Genomic DNA, 20,408 nt, shown 5'->3' with positions numbered 1-20,408 from the left:
GGTGGATTCTTAACCACTGCACCACCAGGGAAGGCCCGAGAAGGTTTCTTTAAATGAGGCTGAAGGTATAGGCAGGAGCAAGATAACACAGGGCCTTTTAGGCTTTAGGAGATAGAGTAGAAAATTGTTAAAAGGTTTGGTTAAAGGGGATTAGTTTACAATTTTAAAGATTATTGGCTGCTAAATAGAGAATGGTTGGGGGGGCAGATGGCTACATCAAGAGAGATGATAGTCACTTGGACTATGTTGGTGATAATGGGAATGGAGAAAGTGGATATAATAATTATACAAGCATTTTGTATGTAGAATTGATAGGGCCTGATATATTGTATTGGGGTAAAAAAGAGGGAAGTATTAAAGATGACATTCAGTTTTCAGACATGAATAACTGTGAGGATGGTGATGACAAGGGTTGGGAGAGGTGGTACAAGGAAGTAGAGTCACAGCTTTTAGGGGAAAAAAATGATTTGAACATAGTAAGTCTGAGAATCCTATGAGACAATGAAGGTAGGGATGTTAAATAGGTCTGTTAGAGTGTCCTGGACTGGAAACGACATATTTGATTTATAGATAGTATTTAAAGACAGGAGTTGGATGAAATCAGCTAGGGAGCAGAAAAGATGGCCTGTGACTGAGTTCTGGCACCACGTTCTAGCATTTGTACATAGAATGAGAAGCAAGCAAAGGAGCCTGAGAAGATACCAGGAAGAGTGGTGTATGAACTATGTAGGTGGAAGGGTGTTTCATGAAAGTGATAATGGTTAACTGTGTTCAGATCTATTTGGAGTACTGGAAAGGGTAAATTCCTCCCTTTGATCTAACTGCTCCTGTCCAGGTCTTAAATTTAAGCATTACTTCTGGGTTAGGAGGTTCTACTTTTGATTCTTCCATAGTGTTTTCTGTTTCTTCCATTATACTTTATGGCAGTTACCTGTTTGTCTTGTTTTCCTTCACTGTTAAGTTTCCATGAGGTCATGGAGACTCATTGTCTCGTTCAACCTTGTATTTTCAGCTCCTAGCATAGTGTTTTGCACCAAGAACACCTAAATAAATAATTTTTGGAGTGACTGAATGAGCAAAGTATCACTCTGGGTCTAATGTGAAAGACATTTTTTTATATCCAAAGGGAAATTTTTCTGTTTCTAAGAATGTGTTTGTAGAATGCATGAGAGAGTAGCATTGACATATATACACTACCAAATGTAAAATGGATGGCTAGTGGGAAGCTGCTGAGTAGCACAGGGAGATCAACTCGATGCTTTGTGATGACCTAGAGGGATGGGATAGGGAGGGTGGGAGGGAGGCTTAAGAGGGATGAGGGGATATGGGAATATATGTATACATATAGCTGATTCACTTTGTTGTACAACAGAAACTAATACAACATTGTAAAGCATTTATACTCCAATAAAGATATGAAAAAAAAAGTCTGTAAGGAAGAAACTAAAATAAAAATCACTAGTGTCCATGCGAACACATGCAGAAAAATACTAAAACTTGGGCTGGAAGGAGGAGATAACATTATAGGAAATGGTTATATTGGGGGAGAGGGAATGAGAACACATATGAGAAGAGATTTCAGTTCTTTATTAATAAATCAAAATCAAATATGGCAAATTTAGGAATTATTAAATAACTTTTATACTATTAATGAAAGTAACCCAGGATCATAGCATAAAATTTGGATAATAGAAAATAACATATACAATAGTTCCTCTATAATCTTACCATCCCAGACAACTTATTAGCATTTTTGGTGTATTTCCTTGTTTTCTGTATATGTTGCATTGTATATTCATGTAAATATATTTGCTAAATTATCGTATAGTTTGTATCCTACTTTTATTGTATGTTCAAAGCTCTTCATTTAAATTTCCTATTGAAATATGCATATAGAAAAGTGATCGTGAGGATACAGTTGATTAGTTTTCACAAACTGGACACACTTTTATAAAACAGACGTGTTAAGAAATAAAACGTCGGACTTCCCTGGTGGTGCAGTGGTTAAGAATCTGCCTGCCAACACAGGGGACATGGTGAGTTCAAGCCCTGGTCTGGGAAGATCCCACATGCCTCGGAGCAACTAAGCCTGTGCGCCACATCTACTGAGCCTATGCTCTAGAGCCCGTGCTCCGCAACAAGAGAAGCCACTGCAATGAGAAGCCCACGCACCGCAACGCAGAGTAGCCCCTGCTTGCCACAACTAGAGAAAGCCCGCGCGCAGCAACAGAGACCCAACGCAGCCCCCCCCGCCCAAAATAATAATTAAATAAATAAATGATTTTTTAAAAAAAGAAAGAAACGTTATTAGCACCTTGGAAACCACCCCTCAGGCTGTTAATTTTTACTTATTTAATTTTTGTCTAGCCACTTCATAGAATGTCTCTGGAGAAATTATTACTGAATTGAGGAAATAGGTATCACAAAAGACACTGTTTTTGAGCTGCTGCCACCAGTGTAGGTCAGAAGTGCAATGGTACACAGGCAAATGCAAACATACAAAAGTTTTAGGAGTTAGGTTACTGAATTTTTTGAGTTCCTTATATGTGAGTGATAGGAAATAAGGCTGGAATCAACTTGTGGAGGAGAGCCTTTTGTGCCAGCCAAGCAGTGAAATAGAGTACTGAGAATATTTATTTGCAGAAATTTAAAATGTATTTTTTTATTTGTAGGCACACAAGTCTCTGAATTTTGTTTCAACACTGCTTCAGATTACTATGTCGGAACAACTGGATTTACCTGTGAGACAGGCAGGCAAGTTTCCTGAATTATTTTCTTGGATATATGTAAATAATATCATTTCAAAGGTTCATAGTTGAGTAGCAGAAGTATCCTGGGAAGGCCCTTCAGTGATTTTCTTCACTGAAAATTGGTTTGCTCCCTTGTGTTTACTACAAACTGCCACAAGTGCCTTGATATCTGGTGACAGAGTTTAAAGGAATGTGATATTTCACTGAATTAAAAAAGAAGCTGGAAGGAGAAATTGATGGGGTTTATTGAAAGAGTCTCCATATTCCCTGTTTTCTTCCATGATGGATGATTCTAAGATACAAACCTCCAGCTGTTTGCTTTTACTATTTTATTTTAACCATTTAAAAGGTACTGTTTCTTAGTTCCAGTTTCAACAAAATATTGAGTAATTCCCTCAGTATCAGAGTCTATGAAAATGTGGCATACTGCTCCTGATATCATCTGTTAGTCTGCAGAATAATGGAATTGACCTCTTTAATGCTTGTTGTTTAATTTATTTGCAGATGTATTTCTTATAGGAAATATAAAGTGCCAATAACCTTACTATTCTAGAAAAACCAGTTATATTCTGGGGTTATTTCTTGCTGTTCTTTTTCCCTACACCAGTTTTATTAAAAGAATTTTTTTTGCTTACGATATTTAATGTATAGTAAGCACATTCCTTTTCTCTACATAGTGTTTATCTTAAAAGTTATGTTTTAATGGCTAAATAATTTACAATAATGTGCCATATGCAGTGAACCATTTCTCAGTTGTTGGAATTTAATCTCAGGTCTGTTTGATTAACAATTGTATTCCCAGTGCCTAAGGTATTGCCTGACACACTGCAGGTACTCAGTAAATGAATGAATCAATGTAAGTTGTTTATGATTTTTTTAAATTGGTATATAAGTAGCACAAAAATGGGACATTTTTTGTGCCTATAAAATACAGTAATTTTGTGGAACCCTGGTCAGCAGTAAATCTTTAAAAAAATTTTCTAGTTAAATAGGAAAAGGTCGCTTTGTTTATTTTAACTGTCAGTTCTTTTTTACTAATGAAGTTAACATTTTCCCATTTAGTTATTTTTTTAGATAAGAATCTTTGCCTTTAAATCTCAAAATTTTACTAAGATGTTGAAAGCATTTGGCATTTAGGAGGGACCTTAACACATTAGAAACTTGATTATGTGTATTAGCAAAATTAAATTCTAGAAAGTTGTTTATTAGTATGTACAAAACCAGAAGCAACCAAACTATGAAATTGGTCCTAATTTTCAAAATATAATCATTACTTTAAAATTTATTACATCCTTGTAATAATTGAATGATATTTTGTAGTACATGGTATATGGTGGTTTTATCTGCTAGACTTTGAAAGATGCATTCATTCTGTCTTTGTAGTAAAACTCAAGCATTCTGGATGGAGTAGACTGTGAATCACGAGGTTCTTTCAGTGCAGTTCTCACCTGTTTATGTGTTTTGTTCAAGCAAACACTTTTAAAAATACTGAATCAAAAGTGTACAAATAAGTATATATATTCACTTCCTTTGTGCATTTTGTTGGAAAGAAATACTCAGAGGTTATATCTGGAAGACATAGGGGCTATATCAAGTCTTAATTTTTATCTTTGTTCTGTTTTGGAACTAAAGAATAAAATAGTATTAATCTGAAATATGTCAGTGCCACATGCTGAATCAGTGTTCTTGACTGTAGATGTAGGTTATCTTAAAGCTTTTGTTGAAGGATATTTTAATATGTAGTTGTAATCTTTTTTGAAATGCTGTAAGATGGGGTATTATTTTAATTTCCAAGATAAACCAAAGTAGAATATAAAAATCATATTTGTATCAGTTATCCTTGTTTGAATAGGTACAAGACTCCAGGTAAGTGTTAATTACTAATCAGAGAAGAATCAGTGTTTTGCAGAATTTAGAAATTAATTTTGAATAATTTCCCTTTCCTATACATTCTGTACATTTGTGTTCGAGGATTCTCTTTCTCTCTCATTTGGGTGGAGGGGTCAGGATAAAAAGCATTATTACCAAGCTAGTTCAGTTAGAGTTAACTAGCAATGTGCAGGCTAGCAGTATGATAACTGACAGAAGGAGCTAGCAATGTGCAAGGTGGCAGTATGATAACTGACAGAAGGTAGTAGTCTAATTTTTGAACATAGCAAATTCTCCCATAAAATAACACGAATTTGAATTGGTATGATTGTGGTGTATGATTGAAATACTTAAATTTATTGACTGAGAATCTTTATATACTGTAATTTTTCTATGATTAAAAATAACAACCTGTGTGTGTGTTAGTCACTTTGAGCTGCTCTAACAGAATACCATAGACTGGATGGCTTATAAACAACAAATTTATTTATCACAGCTCTGGAGGCTGAGAAGTCCAGAATTAAGGCACTGGCAGATTTGGTCTCCGAGGACCTACTTTCTGGTTCATAGACCCTCGCATGGTAGAAGAGGAAGAAGCTCTCTAGGGTCTCTTATAAGGGCATTAATCCCATTCGTGAGGGCAGAGCCCTCATTAGCTGATCGCCCTACTAAAGCCCTCATCCCCTCATCACATTGGGGGTTAGGGTTTCTGGTTAGGGGGTTAGGGTTATACATTCAGTCTGTATAACAGAGTTATTAATTATAGAAACTTGGTATATGTATGTGGTTTTGTTTTTAGAGGCTTCATTTAGAAAGCGGATTTGGTAAAACAGCTTTCCTACAGAAAACAGGGATGAAAAGTGTTGTGTATAAATGTGTTGTAAAAACAATTTTGTTTGTAGTTTGCAGAGTTCTCTTAGACTGTATGTTTAATAATAACTTTGTGGGTGATTACTGTAGCTGAGCATTAAACTTGTGTTTTATCAACTTTTAAAATTATAGAGTATAGTATTTTGATTTTAAAGGGTTAGCTTTCCTAGCAATGTTTGGTCTGACAGAAATAAATTGAGGTGTAGACACAGGGATATTTACAGTGCTTTCACTTTCTTTTGTCAAATTGATCTATATTTTAGGTGTTATCTATTTGAAAAATATGATAACACAGTATTGGCCTGATCGGGAAACGGCACCAGGGGATATATCCCCTTATACTATTCCAGAAGAAGATCGACATTGTATTCGAGAAAATATTGTAGAAGCCATTATCCACTCTCCTGAGCTCATCAGGTATGTATATGTTTTAAACTTAACCTTTGTTGCAGATATATAATTTGCGGGCTTTGGAGGGATGCAGAAGAGGGGATCTTTTCAGAACATAAAAATCTGTCATTTTTTGTGGCACATAACTTAACAAATGCAGTTACAGGGGAATTCTTTTTTGTTTTATTTTCTTGCTACAGTTTATATTTATTAAAAACCAAAACTTCATGTAAAACTTGTGAAATATACTATGATCAGATGAAAGAGGGTATAGAAAGTTATAGAATACTGTCATATACTTTATATTGTATAGTCTTTTGATATTTGAAAGCTCGTTGTGTATGATTTTGTAGAATTTTTTTTTAACATCTTTATTGGAGTATAATTGCTTTACAGTGGTGTGTTAGTTTCTGCTTTATGACAAAGTCACTCAGCTATATGTATACATATATCCCCATATCTCCTCCCTCTTGCGTCTCCCTCCCACCCTCCCTATCCCACACCTCTAGGTGGTCAGAAAGCACCAAGCTGATCTCCCTGTGCTATGCGGCTGCTTCCCACTAGCTTACATTTGGTAGTATATATAAGTCCATGCCACTCTCTCACTTTGTCCCAGCTTACCCTTCCCTCTCCCTGTGTCCTCAAGTCCATTCTCTATATCTGCGTCTTTGTTCCTGTCCTGACCCTTGATTTTGTAGATTTTTTTTTTTTTTTTTTTTTTGCGATATGCAGGCCTCTCACTGTGTGGCCTCTCCCATTGCGGAGCACAGGCTCCGGACGCACAGGCTCAGCGGCCATGGCTCACGGGCCCAGCCGCTCTGCGGCATGTGGGATCTTCCCAGACCGGGGCACGAACCCGTGTCCCCTGCATCAGCAGGCGGACTCTCAACCACTGTGCCACCAGGGAAGCCCGATTTTGTAGAATTTTTAATGAGAATAGTTGATGTTCTAAATGAAACCTGTCAGTTGATGATGGGGATGAAAAATAAAAATAAAATCACTTGCATTTGTAACATTGTTGGGTTTCTTTTGAGTCAGTAGTAACAGTTTTTGCTTAGTGACTTACTTATTTTTGTCTAAACAGCCTTTTTCTTTATATGAGTTAACAAAACTTGAGGTAGCATTTCTTCCTCCTTATTGTTTATTTTTGACTTTTAGGGTACAGCTTACTACATGCATTCATCATATCATTAAGCATGATTATCCGAGTCGCTGGACTGCCATTGTGGACAAAATTGGCTTTTACCTTCAGTCTGATAACAGTGCATGTTGGCTAGGAATTCTTCTTTGCCTCTATCAGCTTGTGAAAAATTATGAGTAAGTATCTCTCTCAATTCCTGTAGAGTTTTGAGAAGTAGAAAAGGCTTGGGAAATTTAAGCTAATTGGTTTGAACATCTTGAAATTTCATTTGGTATATATACTAAAGTTAGTGAATTACATGTTGATTTTAATTGTGTCTTCCTTTTGAAATAGCATTCTTGTTTTAATTCTGCAGTCTCTTCTGTTGATTCAACTATGAAACTCCTTGTGCCCTTTTTTCTTAATCATGATCTGTTTCCCTGTTCAAAACCCAAGTTATCCCTAACTTCTCAATATAGGCTCCTCAATTTGTGGCAATAAAAGGCCTAAAGATAAGGTTTTAAGATGTGAAGGGAGTCAAAGTACATTGATCATTAGAGCTCTTTATTCTGCCTTTCTTTGAATTTTTATCTTAATTTGGGTTCTTGTGAAGTTTCAAGAACCTACCTCTAATTTTTTAAGAAGAATATGTTGGAATTTCATATGATCATTTTTAATCATTGTGTTTGAGGGATTCATAGTCATCTGCTTCAGTGTTGGCATACTTGAGCAAATTATAGTTCATGTAAGTAATTGGTATCAGTAAGAAAGATTTAGGGATCATTTTAGACCTGGGCTTAAGGATCAGAAAAAAATCTAACCTTGGAAGTTGAGGTATAGCACTAAAAGTAGTAAGCCAAATGTTGCAGAGATTTTCTTTTAAGTGTGTGGTGAAAGTAATGAAATTGGTAGGCACTTGAAAGTTTTGATATTAGCAAATTATGAGGAAGGAACACTTACACCATGATGGTGGCTTTATTTCCAGCCCTAACAGCTACACAGATGCCATTGTGAGCCCTCTAATTCTGGGACTTGTAGTTAGCCTCCAATACCCTTTTTGGGTCCCAACTCAAAGTAGCTGATGAACTGCTGCTTTTGTTCTGAGCAGGAGAGAAATAAACCATTTACAGCATTGGTACTGGTGTTTTCTTGTGTTCCCACCAGCTACCCATCTTCCTGCTAAGGAATGTTCCAGCTGTTGCTCCAACCTCTGTCAGAGTGCCAGTTGTAGTTCTGGTAAGTGAGTGACTAAACTGAGAGAGAATAACAGTAATAAGCTGTCATTGTCATGGAGGAGGTTTGTCTCTCCTGTCCTTAATCTTAGCAGGAGAGAGTATGACAGGGATTTTTAAAATGGGAGACATAGGCTGCTACAGTGTTGGAATTACAGTTCATTTTCAGCTAGTGTTCGATTGTGGAGCACAGCGTGTTCACAAGGGATCTGTGTGGACTGAAGCAGTTCTAAGAAAATTCATGGAGAAATTGGAAGTTGTGATGGCCTTCAGGAGCATAGATCCTCAGGAAATGCTTGTCAGGTGAAGGAGCATAGAAGGAACATTTGAAGAGGAATGCATCTCACACCACATGGAATAGTATGAGCAAAGAAAGAAAGGTACAGAGGTGGAAATGTGACACTGTCTTTAGTGGGTAGTGAGGAGACCACTAAATGGTATGGATAACTTCTGTTGAAATCGGGGATCATTTTGTCTTCTTTTTTTTTTTGGTGGTAGAGGGGGATCATTTTGAATTGGTAAATTGGGACTGTGTTAAAAGAGGGTTTTGAATGCCATGATGGGGGATTTGTATGTGATCTTTTACATGATGAACCGTTGACTTTTTTTTAACAGAACAGTGATGGGCTAGTATTTGAGGATTCCTGTGAGTATGGTTCACCAGTTTGACACACTGCAGCCTTGTGGTAGTAGACTTTTATTGGTGGGAGGAGGTGAGCTCCACATCCTACTCCTCCACCATCTTGATCACTCCCTAGGCTTTTATTAGTGTCACATTTTCACGCTTTCAGGAACTTTCAGGTCGTATGAAATAATATTTGTTTCCTTGCGTAAATTACTTTCATACCCATTAGTTTGGATATGGTACCACCCAACTTCCAGTCCACTACTCAGTGTAGAGAAGGAGGTAGGAGAGAATAATATCTAACATGGAATGGGTATTCAAGCCCTCTTAATGTGGGTGATCACTTGGGTTGGATAATGGAGAGAGGTGCATAATATAATATAGTCCTCACCTTTATTGTTAAAAGATAATATTGTCAGTAATTAATATAGTTTGTCTAATCAGATTGGAGAGTGCAAATGGCTTCCTTTTGTAAATTGTTATTGCTTTATTGACTCAAAGAAATGTACAGGTAACCTTTTAAAGTGTATGCTAAGTGTAATTTCTCAGCACATTAAATAATATTTAGAAATCTGTCAGTTAATTGTTTAATAATCTCAGTCATTATTAGCGTGACCATTTCTCTTGGTGTTTTTTATTCTTGGCAATTTACTTTGCTTCTCATTTCTCCCAGTAGGAAAAAACAATCCAGTCTTTTAAGAGTGTCTACCTTTTAAAACTGTGCTAAGATACTCCATTCTTAGATACATTTTCTCCCTTCAAAAAGGCTACCGGTAGATAAAACTGGAGTCTGGTAGGGAAAATCAATTATTTAAAAATTAAAAAAAAAAAAGCCAACAGACTTTTTAACAATACTGTTAAAATGCTAAGGAATCTATATGGGGGAATGTCTCAATTAGCTATTCTTCACTCGTATCCTTGGAGCAAAATGTGATTCAGAATTTAGGATTTTTCAGATTTTAGGAAGGTAACAAGGTTCACATAATACACTCCTATGTACCAGTACCCAGGGATCAAACATATTATTATTATATCTGATATAAAATATGTGAATATTCACTCCAGATGGGATAAATAGAGATCATAAATAGCCTGTTGAGGTCAGGTTTTGTTGCCAAAAGGTTACCAAAGAACTTCTGATTTATAGTGCTTTTAGAAATAGAATATTTTCTGCTTTATAGATGCCACTTCTGCCTTAATGCACTTTGTATGTAAATTACTTAAGGATGGTTATATGTAATCAATTTTATATTGATCAGCTGCTAATGTTTAAAAACCAAATTGTTGTAGCTCCTCAGTTGTATCAGTATTCACAGTTACAGATGGCATAGTGAGGTGGTTAAAGGGCAGATCCTGAATCTGCTGAGGTTCATACCTAGATGTCTGTACTGGGAAAGATACTTAAATTCTCTGTCCCTCAGTTTCCTCAACTATAGAAGTGAGAATACTAATGGGGCCTTGAAGATTATTTACCTCATAATAAATGCTCAGTAAATTTTAGATACTATTATTTGAGGTTTTTTTCAAGTTGCTTTTTGCCTGTGGTTTGATTCCATAATAGGTTTTTCTTCTTTCTAGGAATATAAAATTGCTTAGAAAGTATTTGCTTATATTTGTATGAACAGACAAGTAGTTTAAATTTATATTTCATTATATAAGATATAAATATATATATAATAGATATGTATATATATATATATCTACCTACCTATCTATCTATATGTATGTATATAATTATGAATAAATTCTCACAGAATTAGTTTGTATTCCTACCCAAAGGTATAAGAAACCAGAGGAACGGAGTCCATTGGTAGCAGCAATGCAACATTTCCTGCCAGTTCTAAAGGACCGTTTTATCCAGCTTCTTTCTGATCAGTCTGATCAATCTGTCCTCATCCAGAAACAGATTTTCAAGATCTTCTATGCTCTTGTTCAGGTAATTTTATAAAGTAGTTTTTATATGTAAAGTCAGTCTATCATTTGCCACCTTAAACAATGATAAAGAATTTCAGCATCTGAATAATAATTTCACTTGAAAATCTACATTAAGTGGATAAATTGCTAGTCAAATATAAATTGCCAAAATTACAAATACATTAAAGTCTAACCAAGCATACTTTGCCAAATACACAAATAGCTCTAATAAATCTTAATTTATAAGTGGGCAATCTTAAGTTCTCTTAAACCATCTAATACTATTTACAAAATTAGTAAAATTTTCTTATGTCTTTCACCTTAAGAATTCACAAGTCTGAAAATCAGTTTACTGGATTAGAGTTTACATCTAACGTGTGCTCTGTTATGCCAAATATGCATAGATTGTCGCAGTAATTACAAAACCTATTCCTAAGTTGATACAAAAATACTAATACTGTGGGCTTGACTGGCACACTGTAATGGGCCTTATTATCTTTGTATATTGTTCTAAATCTTCCTGGGATAAAAGATCTCACTAAAGAAATGGTTGTGTCTATAGTCTCAGTGGACTATAATTACTTATGAAACAGAGTTTTTGATTTGGATTAAAATTCTGGCTCTTTTTGTGCCACATAGCCAAAGAAAGATTCATCTCATCCACCAGGACCTTTGGTTCAATTCATGCCATTACTTATTTTTTTTTAAATCTCATTTAAATAGACCTCTGACTTTATTTCCACTAAGATTATTATAACTGACTCACTCCATTGTTTGGTTGGATTTTTCATGCCCTTGCTAGATCTTTAAAGATAATCTAATATCTTTCTAATGGCTGCTTCTTATATAATTTTTTAAAAAATGATTTGGATAGACAATGTACTGTTTTTTAATTGTTTTCCCTCTAACTGGTAGGATCACAACTTCTAGATTATAAAAATAAGTTCTTTTTATAAATTATTCTAGGGCATAGGACCCAACTAATTTTTTGAGACTAGCATACCTTGAAATCAAAATATAGTACTGTCTCATTTGTGAAAATAGAGGTCCTAAAATCCTAAATAGGATATTGATGTTGTGAGCCTATTAAGTGATGCGATTTATCCCAGGAACACAGGAATGGATCAAGAGTAAAAAACCAGTTTTTGTGATTAACTTTTATATTACACGAAAAGAGAGACCTGTAAACAATCTTTAAGGATGCCAGATAAAGTATTTGATAAAATTTAATAACCATTTCTGCTTTAAAACAAAACAAAACAAAAATACTTAAGAATCCTGGAATAGAAATTTCCTTACCTTGATAAAAAATGTTCACTAGAGGGCTTCCCTGGTGGCGCAGGGATTGAGAGTCTGCCTGCCGATGGCAGGGGACATGAGTTTGTGCCCCGGTCCGGGAGGATCCCACATGCCGCAGAGCGGCTAGGCCCGAGAGCCACGGCCGCTGAGCCTGCATGTCCGGAGCCTGTGCTCTGGAACGGGAGAGGCCACAACAGTGAGAGGCCCGCGTACCGCAAAAAAAAAAAAAAAATGTTCACTAGAAATCACAATAAATATACCTCATGGTGAAAATCAGATACATTCCCAGTAATTTGGGAATAAGACAAGGATGCCCACTATCGGTGCCACAGTTCACCATTGTACATAACTAACCAAATCAGCCAGATGAGAAATTTGCCTATGTACTGAAAGAGGAAATGTGGACTGAATGAAGTACTTTTTGTAGGTTTTGTGATGAGTAAAAGGAAGTTGGATTTTCTTTTGTAAGGATTTTAAAATATTGATTCTTGATTTTAATTTAGTATACACTACCACTGGAGCTGATAAACCAACAGAACCTGACAGAATGGATAGAAATTTTAAAGACGGTTGTGAACAGGGATGTACCTAATGTAAGTCTCTGTGTATTTCTTATATCACTAAGCTTAAATATTTAGTTACCTTTTGAGAATTTTAACTGATATTTCCTAAAACATTCTTTGTGAATTTATGTTATTTGTGAGGCAGATTTTTCTAGATAGAGACACCATTTCATTTGTTTACATATGTGAATATATTAAGTGAAAAATTGTAAAGGGTTATTTTGTATATTATTAAGTGCTTGTATTATATCTTTGTTTATTCCATCCTAATTCTGTTTCTTCAGCTTTTAATTGAGTTCATAACATATGTCACCTGACATAGTTAGAAATTTTTTTTCTTGTAATGAGAACTTTTAAGATCTATTCTCTTAGCAACCTTCAGATAAACAATATAGTATTTTCAACTATAGACACCGTGTTTACATTACATCCCCAGGACTTACTTATCTTACAACGGGAAGTTTGTACCTTTTCACCATCTTCTAAAATTTAACTGTGGTAGTCATTTCACAGTATATACATATGTCAAATCATTATGTTTATACATTAAACTAATAACAATATCAATTATTTCTCAAAAAGGAACAAAGAGCCTATAGCTGGATTTTAGGCTAATAATTTGTTAGACATGCATGAACAGGGGTAGAACTTGATTTACAAGTTGGTCAAACTTTGTAGTTAGTTATATTACTTGCTTTTTAAATAACAACTTCATAGAGCTATAACTCAAATACCATAAAATTTACAATTTTAAAGTGTACAATTCAGCGGCTTCCAGTAGTACATACAGAGTTGTCCAACTATGTTATTTTTTTCACATATAATAACGATTTTTAAAATAACCACAATTTTTCTTTATTATCTAGTTTTCTAGAGAGGTAGGAAATTTACAATGCCTGAATCCCTAGTGTGTTTTAAGTACTTTTATATACTTTGCTTATTTAATCCTCAAAATAATTCCTTCTGAATTTATTTTAAACAGAGACATGGAAGGGTTGTGTAATTTATCCAACATAATTTTATTAGTGAGATAAGTGAGACCAGCCTACTGTTTTGTAGTTTATTGCTCAAATTTTTATTTAAAAAAAATGCAGAAGAAATAAATAGGACGTTTCTTGCGTTCCGTGGGAAACTAGTTTGATGTGTTATTTTCTGTACACATTTAATAGGTATAAAATACAGCTTTAAGAGTTTTCATACTTACATTCTGCACCTTTTTTGGTATAATTTGTAATCATAAACATGCACATATAAGTAAACAGTTCAGTAGGTTATGAGAGTCATATTCACCAGAGTAACCATCACCTAGAATGTTTGCTGGTGGCTGGGTCTGGTCATCCCTACCATCACCATTCTCATTTCTAGCACCATAGATTAACTTCACCTAAATCTAAAATCTAATAAAAAGGTAATTTTTTGTATCTACCTTCTTTTGCTTAATATTACGATATATTCATGTTGTGCTATGGTAGTTTGTTCTTTTTTATTGACAAGTAGTACCCCATTGTATGAATATACTACAGTTTATTTATTTACAAGTTGATGGACATCTGGGTGGTTTTAAGATTTTAAGATTACAAATAAGGCTGCTATGAATGTATATGTTTAACTTTATAAATAACTTCCAAAGTGGTTGTACCACCGCTCTCACTGGCAGTGTATGGGAGTTTTGGTTGTTCCACAGTCTCATTTCTCTGTCTTAACTTAAAAATATGTCATGGATGTCTTAGGTCAATATATAATGAACCAATTCATTCTCTTAATGGATGTTGCATAATTAAACATCCCCTTGTTAATGAATGTTTAGTTCTTGGCAGTTTTTTTCTGTTACAAATGGTTTTGTAAATGAACATTCTCATACATACATATTTATGTATGTATACTAATATTTTTGAAACTGGATTTCTAAAATGAAATTTTTCATGCCCTTTTGATTTGAACTAGTTTAAGCTACTTGCCATGACTCTGATTTATATTATTTGGATCTTGACTAAAATGTTTGAGTTTAAACTTTATAAGACTTTGAGAAAGCATGTCCTTTGTAACTAAGTAGTGAAGTGAAGTGTCTCTTATATTTAAATAAGGGTTAATACTTTTCCTGTTCTAGCCTTTTATTATGAAAGGCCATCATTGGAGGAGGATTCATGTTTTTGTGAGTCTGTTCTGAACTCACACTATTCCTTTTAGATTGTATTGTCTATCATTAAATAAATGTCTCTTTAAAGGAAACACTTCAAGTTGAAGAAGATGATAGACCTGAGTTACCATGGTGGAAATGTAAGAAGTGGGCTTTACATATCTTAGCAAGGCTTTTTGAAAGGTACACATTTCTCAATATATGATAATTTGAGTTTATTTTTTTCAAGAATTTGTTTTTTTTTTTTATAAGTGCTGATATAAAGCATTATGAAGACATGATGGGCATTTGAATGTTCTTTTAGATATGGAAGCCCTGGCAATGTTTCCAAGGAGTATAATGAATTTGCTGAAGTATTTCTGAAGGCATTTGCTGTTGGTGTCCAACAGGTAAGTCTAAGATAATTTTTCCAAGTAGAAACATGACACTATTATGTTAATTTGTCTTGCTTATTTCTAGTTTCTTTGGCATTCAAAGATTGCATGTAGCAGTCTTTAACATTTTGAACACTGTAGTAGTTCTCAAATGTTATGGTCTCAGGACCTCCTTACACTCTTAAATTATTGAGAACATCGACAAGCTTCCATTTATGGGCGTTATACCTTGTGATATGTACTGTATTAAAAATTGAAACTAAATTTAATGGTATTAAGTTATTAAAAAATAACAAACCTATTACATATTAACAGAATATATGTTTTTGTTAAAAATAATTGTTTTCCAAAATGAAAAATTTTTAGCAGGAGGAAATGGCATTGTTACACATTTTTACTACTTTAATATCTGCCTTAATAAAAGGCAGCTGTATACCCGTCTACCTCTGTATTCATTCTGTTTCAATTTGTTTTAATGGAAGTAAATAAAGATAATTTGGTCTCAAAGATAAGAAGTTGGAAAAGGAAAGACTTTTAATATACTTTTCATATAATTGGGGAAATTTTTGATATCACATCAACATTTGACAATGGTATTTTCTTAAAGGTTAATTGTAATTTAGAGTTTGAAACTGTAACAATAAACATTTCATCTTCTGTTATATTAACATCCATTGCACTTTGAATGGGTCTTTTATCCATATATGATTTTATAACATACTGCCCTGGTCATTGGAAAATATTGACTTATTGAGTGTATGCCGATTTTCTAAATGTTTATAGATTTCCTTATGTAGTTTTAAAAAATTACAGTCATTAATATCACCATTGATCTCATAATTGTCTTTAAATATTGGAAAGCTGTCAGGTGGATCTAAGTAGTGGATGTAAGATTTTGAGAATTCTAGTTTTGCTTGAAAGCTCAAATTTTAACACCAGTAACATATTGTCAGTTTCCTTGGAGAGGCTCATTTTGTTCATTTTTGAGAAAAAAATCTGCCACACACAAAAGTCTAAATAATCATAATTTGTCTATCAGTTTTTCTTTCATGCTTATGATAATATTTGGTGGGAAAAGCTACTATTTCAGCTTTTCTTCCAACCATCGTACTTTGGTATGTAGCAGAAGTGCTATATGTATACTTCCCATTTATTAATATTTATATTTCTGGTTCACTAAGGACATTCCTAAGGAAAGTTTATTCTGCGATTATGTGGCTGTAAAGAATATGATGACTGCTAGTACACTTTAGTGCCACTCCTTTGATTCATGTTAGGAACCTGAAGTTTTACCATCACTGCTTTTGTACCATCGATGCAAATGTCAACACAGTAAAAAGGTCACATAATGTTTTAGCATTATTATGAAAATAGTTTTGACCTGTCAGACCTTCTGAGAGGTCTGTGGACCATATTTTGACAACTGCTATTCTCAAGTATCAAGTTGAATTAGAACTCTTGGCAGACGTTAAATAAGTAGGTGAATGGTTTGGGTAGGATTTGCCTAGAAGCTGATTTTAACAATATAGTGCTGTCTCAGAATATTGTGGTATGTTCCACAAGTAGCATATGGTTTTCTCTTCTTTTTATACTTAATCAGAAACTAGTCCTTTGACACACAGTGTTACTTCAGTTTGTTTATTTTAAATACTTTGGGAATAAATATGGTTCTCCAATACATAATTTAAAAAATTACTTTCTTTTAAAAAGAATATGGTGGTTATTTTATGATAATGACCTGGGTAAGAAGTGTCAGATGTTTTTGCTAGCTTGTAAGTGGTTAAACTTTCTATTTAAACTTTATTTTTTGATCAAAATTTTTTTTTCAAAGGTTTTATTGAAAGTGTTGTATCAGTACAAGGAGAAGCAATATATGGCTCCTCGAGTTTTACAACAGACATTAAATTATATTAATCAAGGAGTTTCTCATGCTCTCACCTGGAAGAATCTGAAGCCTCATATACAAGTAATAATTTTCTATCTGAACTATTTTTCTAGAAAATGTAATAGAAATAACATTAATTACCAAAAGGTTGAAAAAGTGCATTTTTTTTGTTGACCTATGTTACTTAGTCTAGTTCTGGTAATTGTACATTAGGAAAATGATGGAACATCCTGACAAACTTTATAAAAGGTATATTGTGGATATTCAGATTATTTTTTAATCTGAAACAGTTATCTTAAAATTTGCTTTTAAGTTCTTACTGTTGGATCATGATTATAGTTTAACATGATTAGCTAACATCATGTAATTTGGAATAGGCAAAGGACTATTTCACCAAATTACTTTTGAGGCTAATTTGCTTATGTACTATTTCCAATGTAATTTATTTGCTTTATTTAGAACTGTAGGGTTTGATGGACTAAAATTTCATATTGCATTTTCTCGGAATACTTAATTGCTACCTATGTACACATGTCTTACAATGACTCGTTGCACAGAGGGTAAGAATATGTACGTTGATAGTCGATCTGAGAATGCATTAAATGCTTTACTGAAGTTTGATGTTAAGCTTTAAAACACAAACTGGAGAGTTACTTTTGTTTTAGCACTTAACGGAAATTTGAAAGTTTAAATTTGAAGACCGACTTATCTTAACTTTTAAATTGCAGGGCATTATCCAAGATGTTATTTTTCCATTGATGTGCTATACAGATGCTGATGAGGAACTTTGGCAAGAAGACCCCTATGAATATATACGCATGAAGTTTGGTAACGAATTTTCACTTTTTTAGAAACAAAGTATGTCGGTAGTTAAATTTGTATATAGTAAACTTTGAATATTAAGGCCTCACCTTAGGAACTAAAAAGCCTTCTGTTGTTTTAATGCAATTTATTCATTGTTTAGACTTTCAGGAAGCTATTCATTAGTTTTGGCATTTGAGAATGATAATCTTCATTTTTAGCAGAAACAAATACAGTAGTGTTAGTAGTTATGATTATTGGATATGCTTCTGGCACATGCCAAATCTGTTAGAAATTCAAGGTTACACCTTAAACACTAAGTGTCTAAACTATACTTTTGGATTCCACATCAGTCATCATGTGTGTGGAAATGGAGACGACGCATACTGGAAGCTAGAGTCTCTGCATGGGACTAAAGAATTGTAATTTGGCTAATGTTGAGTATTAGTCCTTCTTTGTACCAAAATCTTATGTACTTTCAGTCATTTGTACTGTTGTGACCCCATTGTGAAAATTCTCACAGTAGTGGGGTTTTGTACGAAAGAAAATAATCATTGGGAGAAGTTGATGGATTAAGACTTAATTTGTACAGGAAAGAAAAGGAATTAGGCTTTTGCAAAGTTATATGGGGATCTGGGTTTGTTTTCATGCTTGTTTTCTGTGAAGATTTAGCAAAAATTTAAGGTCCTTTTTTGTTGTTACAGAGCATCATTTGCAAATTATGTGAAAATGTTTGTTGAAAAAATTAAAATTACTATTTTCTGTATTAATTTTAAATTTATTCTCTAGATGTGTTTGAGGATTTCATCTCTCCTACCACTGCTGCCCAGACACTTTTGTTTACAGCTTGTAGTAAGAGGAAAGAGGTAGGTTATTTAATATGTGGATAACTTTTGCTTTAATACTTAAAATATGTTCAGATATACACTTGGTTTTTTTTTTTAATTTATTTTATTGAGTGTAGTTGATTTACAGTGGTAATTTCTGCTGTACAGCATAGTGATTCAGTTACACATATACATACATTCTTTTCATATTCTTTTCCACTATAATTTATCACAGGATATTGAATAGATTTCCCTGTGCTATACAGTAGGACCTTGTTGTTTATTCATTCTGTATATAATAGTTTGCATCTGCTAATCCCGAACATTTAGTTTTTAATGGTAGCCGTATAGGTCATTTTGTTGTCAATGTTTTAAAAGAGTTGTTTGGATATCCAGTAAAGCATACTTTTCTCTTTTAATCTAGGTACTACAAAAGACTATGGGATTTTGCTACCAGATTCTTACAGAACCAAATGCTGATCCTCGAAAAAAAGATGGAGCCCTACATATGATTGGCTCTTTAGCTGAAATACTTCTGAAGGTACTTGTGTGTGTGTGTGTGTGTGTGTGTGTGTGCGCGCGCGTGCGTGCGTGTGCACGCGTGCATGCATGCATGCACAAGCACAGTTAGTTTTAATGACAGCAGTTGAGATAAAACAGAATTGAGGTACAATTCACATACCATATGGTTTGCCCATTTAAAGTGTACAGTTCAGTGGTTTTTCGTATATTCAAGGAGCTGTGCAACCGTCACCTCTAACTCCAAAGCATTTTCATCATCCCCAAAAGAAACCCTTTTATCAATCACTCCCCATTTTCTCCCAAATCTCCCAGCCCTAGCCCTAATCTACTTTTTGTCTCCTCTGTGGATTTGTGTATTCTGGGCATTTCATATAAATGGAATGATAAAACATGTGGTCCTTTCTGAGTGGCTTCTTTGACTTATCATATTTTCTGAGTTCATCCATGTTACAGCATGTGTCAGTCTTCATTCTTTTTTTATTGCCAGATAATATTCCATTGTATTGATACGCTGCATTTTATTTATCCATTCATCAGTAAGTGGACATTTGTTTCTACTTTGGGGTTATTATTAACAATGGAGCTATGAACATTTCTGTACACATTTTTTTGTGGACATACATTTTCATTTCTCTTGGGTAATACATACCTAGGAGTCAAATTGCTGGTCATATTTTGAGAAACTGCTAGACTGTTTTCCAAAGTGGCTGTACCATTTTATATATTCATTAGCAGTGTGTGAGGGTTCCAGTTTCTATGTCCTCATCAACACTTCTTATTATCTGTCTTTTTAAATTACAGCCATTCCAGTTGGTGTCAAATGGTACTCTCATTGTGGTTTACATTTCCCTAATAGCTAATGATGTTGGGAATCTTTTTATATGCTTATTGTCCACTGTATATCTTCTTTGGAGAAATTTCTATTCAAATTTTTTGTCGATTTTTATATTGGGTTTTTTGTCTTTTTATTGTTGAATTGTTAAGAGTTCTTTATATATTCTAAATACTAGAAACTTTTCATATACAGTTGACCTTTCAACAACACAGGTTTGAACTGTTTTTGGGTCCACTTAACACGTGGATTTTTTTCCAACAATAAATACTACAGAACTACATGATCTGCAGTTGGTTGAATCTGCAGATGCGGAATCACAGATATGCAGGTCAAATTGCAAATTAAATGCAGATTTTCAACTGCGCAGAGTGTCGGCACCCCAACCCCCTCATTAT

General features: G+C 34.1%; 1 protein-coding gene across 2 annotated transcripts in view; it reads left to right on the top strand.

Moving 5' to 3' along the window:
• IPO7 (importin 7) overlaps window positions 1-20,408 on the top strand; it is a 47,800-nt gene that overhangs the window by 11,622 nt on the left and 15,770 nt on the right. For both annotated transcript variants that reach the window (XM_027115429.1, XM_027115427.1), the window contains exons 2-12: window positions 2,673-2,754; window positions 5,753-5,906; window positions 7,038-7,196; window positions 10,636-10,792; window positions 12,573-12,662; window positions 14,858-14,952; window positions 15,074-15,158; window positions 16,975-17,109; window positions 17,757-17,856; window positions 18,619-18,695; window positions 19,081-19,197. In XM_027115429.1, the coding sequence (XP_026971230.1) occupies window positions 2,673-2,754; window positions 5,753-5,906; window positions 7,038-7,196; window positions 10,636-10,792; window positions 12,573-12,662; window positions 14,858-14,952; window positions 15,074-15,158; window positions 16,975-17,109; window positions 17,757-17,856; window positions 18,619-18,695; window positions 19,081-19,197 (1,251 nt within the window). The remainder of the gene's footprint in view (window positions 1-2,672; window positions 2,755-5,752; window positions 5,907-7,037; window positions 7,197-10,635; window positions 10,793-12,572; window positions 12,663-14,857; window positions 14,953-15,073; window positions 15,159-16,974; window positions 17,110-17,756; window positions 17,857-18,618; window positions 18,696-19,080; window positions 19,198-20,408) is intronic.

The sequence above is a fragment of the Aethalodelphis obliquidens genome, unplaced genomic scaffold (genome assembly GCF_003676395.1).
Source record: "Aethalodelphis obliquidens isolate GAN/ISIS:26980383/991018 unplaced genomic scaffold, ASM367639v1 scaffold14, whole genome shotgun sequence".
Classification (NCBI taxonomy): Eukaryota; Metazoa; Chordata; class Mammalia; order Artiodactyla; family Delphinidae; genus Aethalodelphis; species Aethalodelphis obliquidens.
The sequence above is the reverse complement of the archived record's forward strand: the minus strand, read 5'-3'. Positions and strand labels throughout refer to the sequence as shown.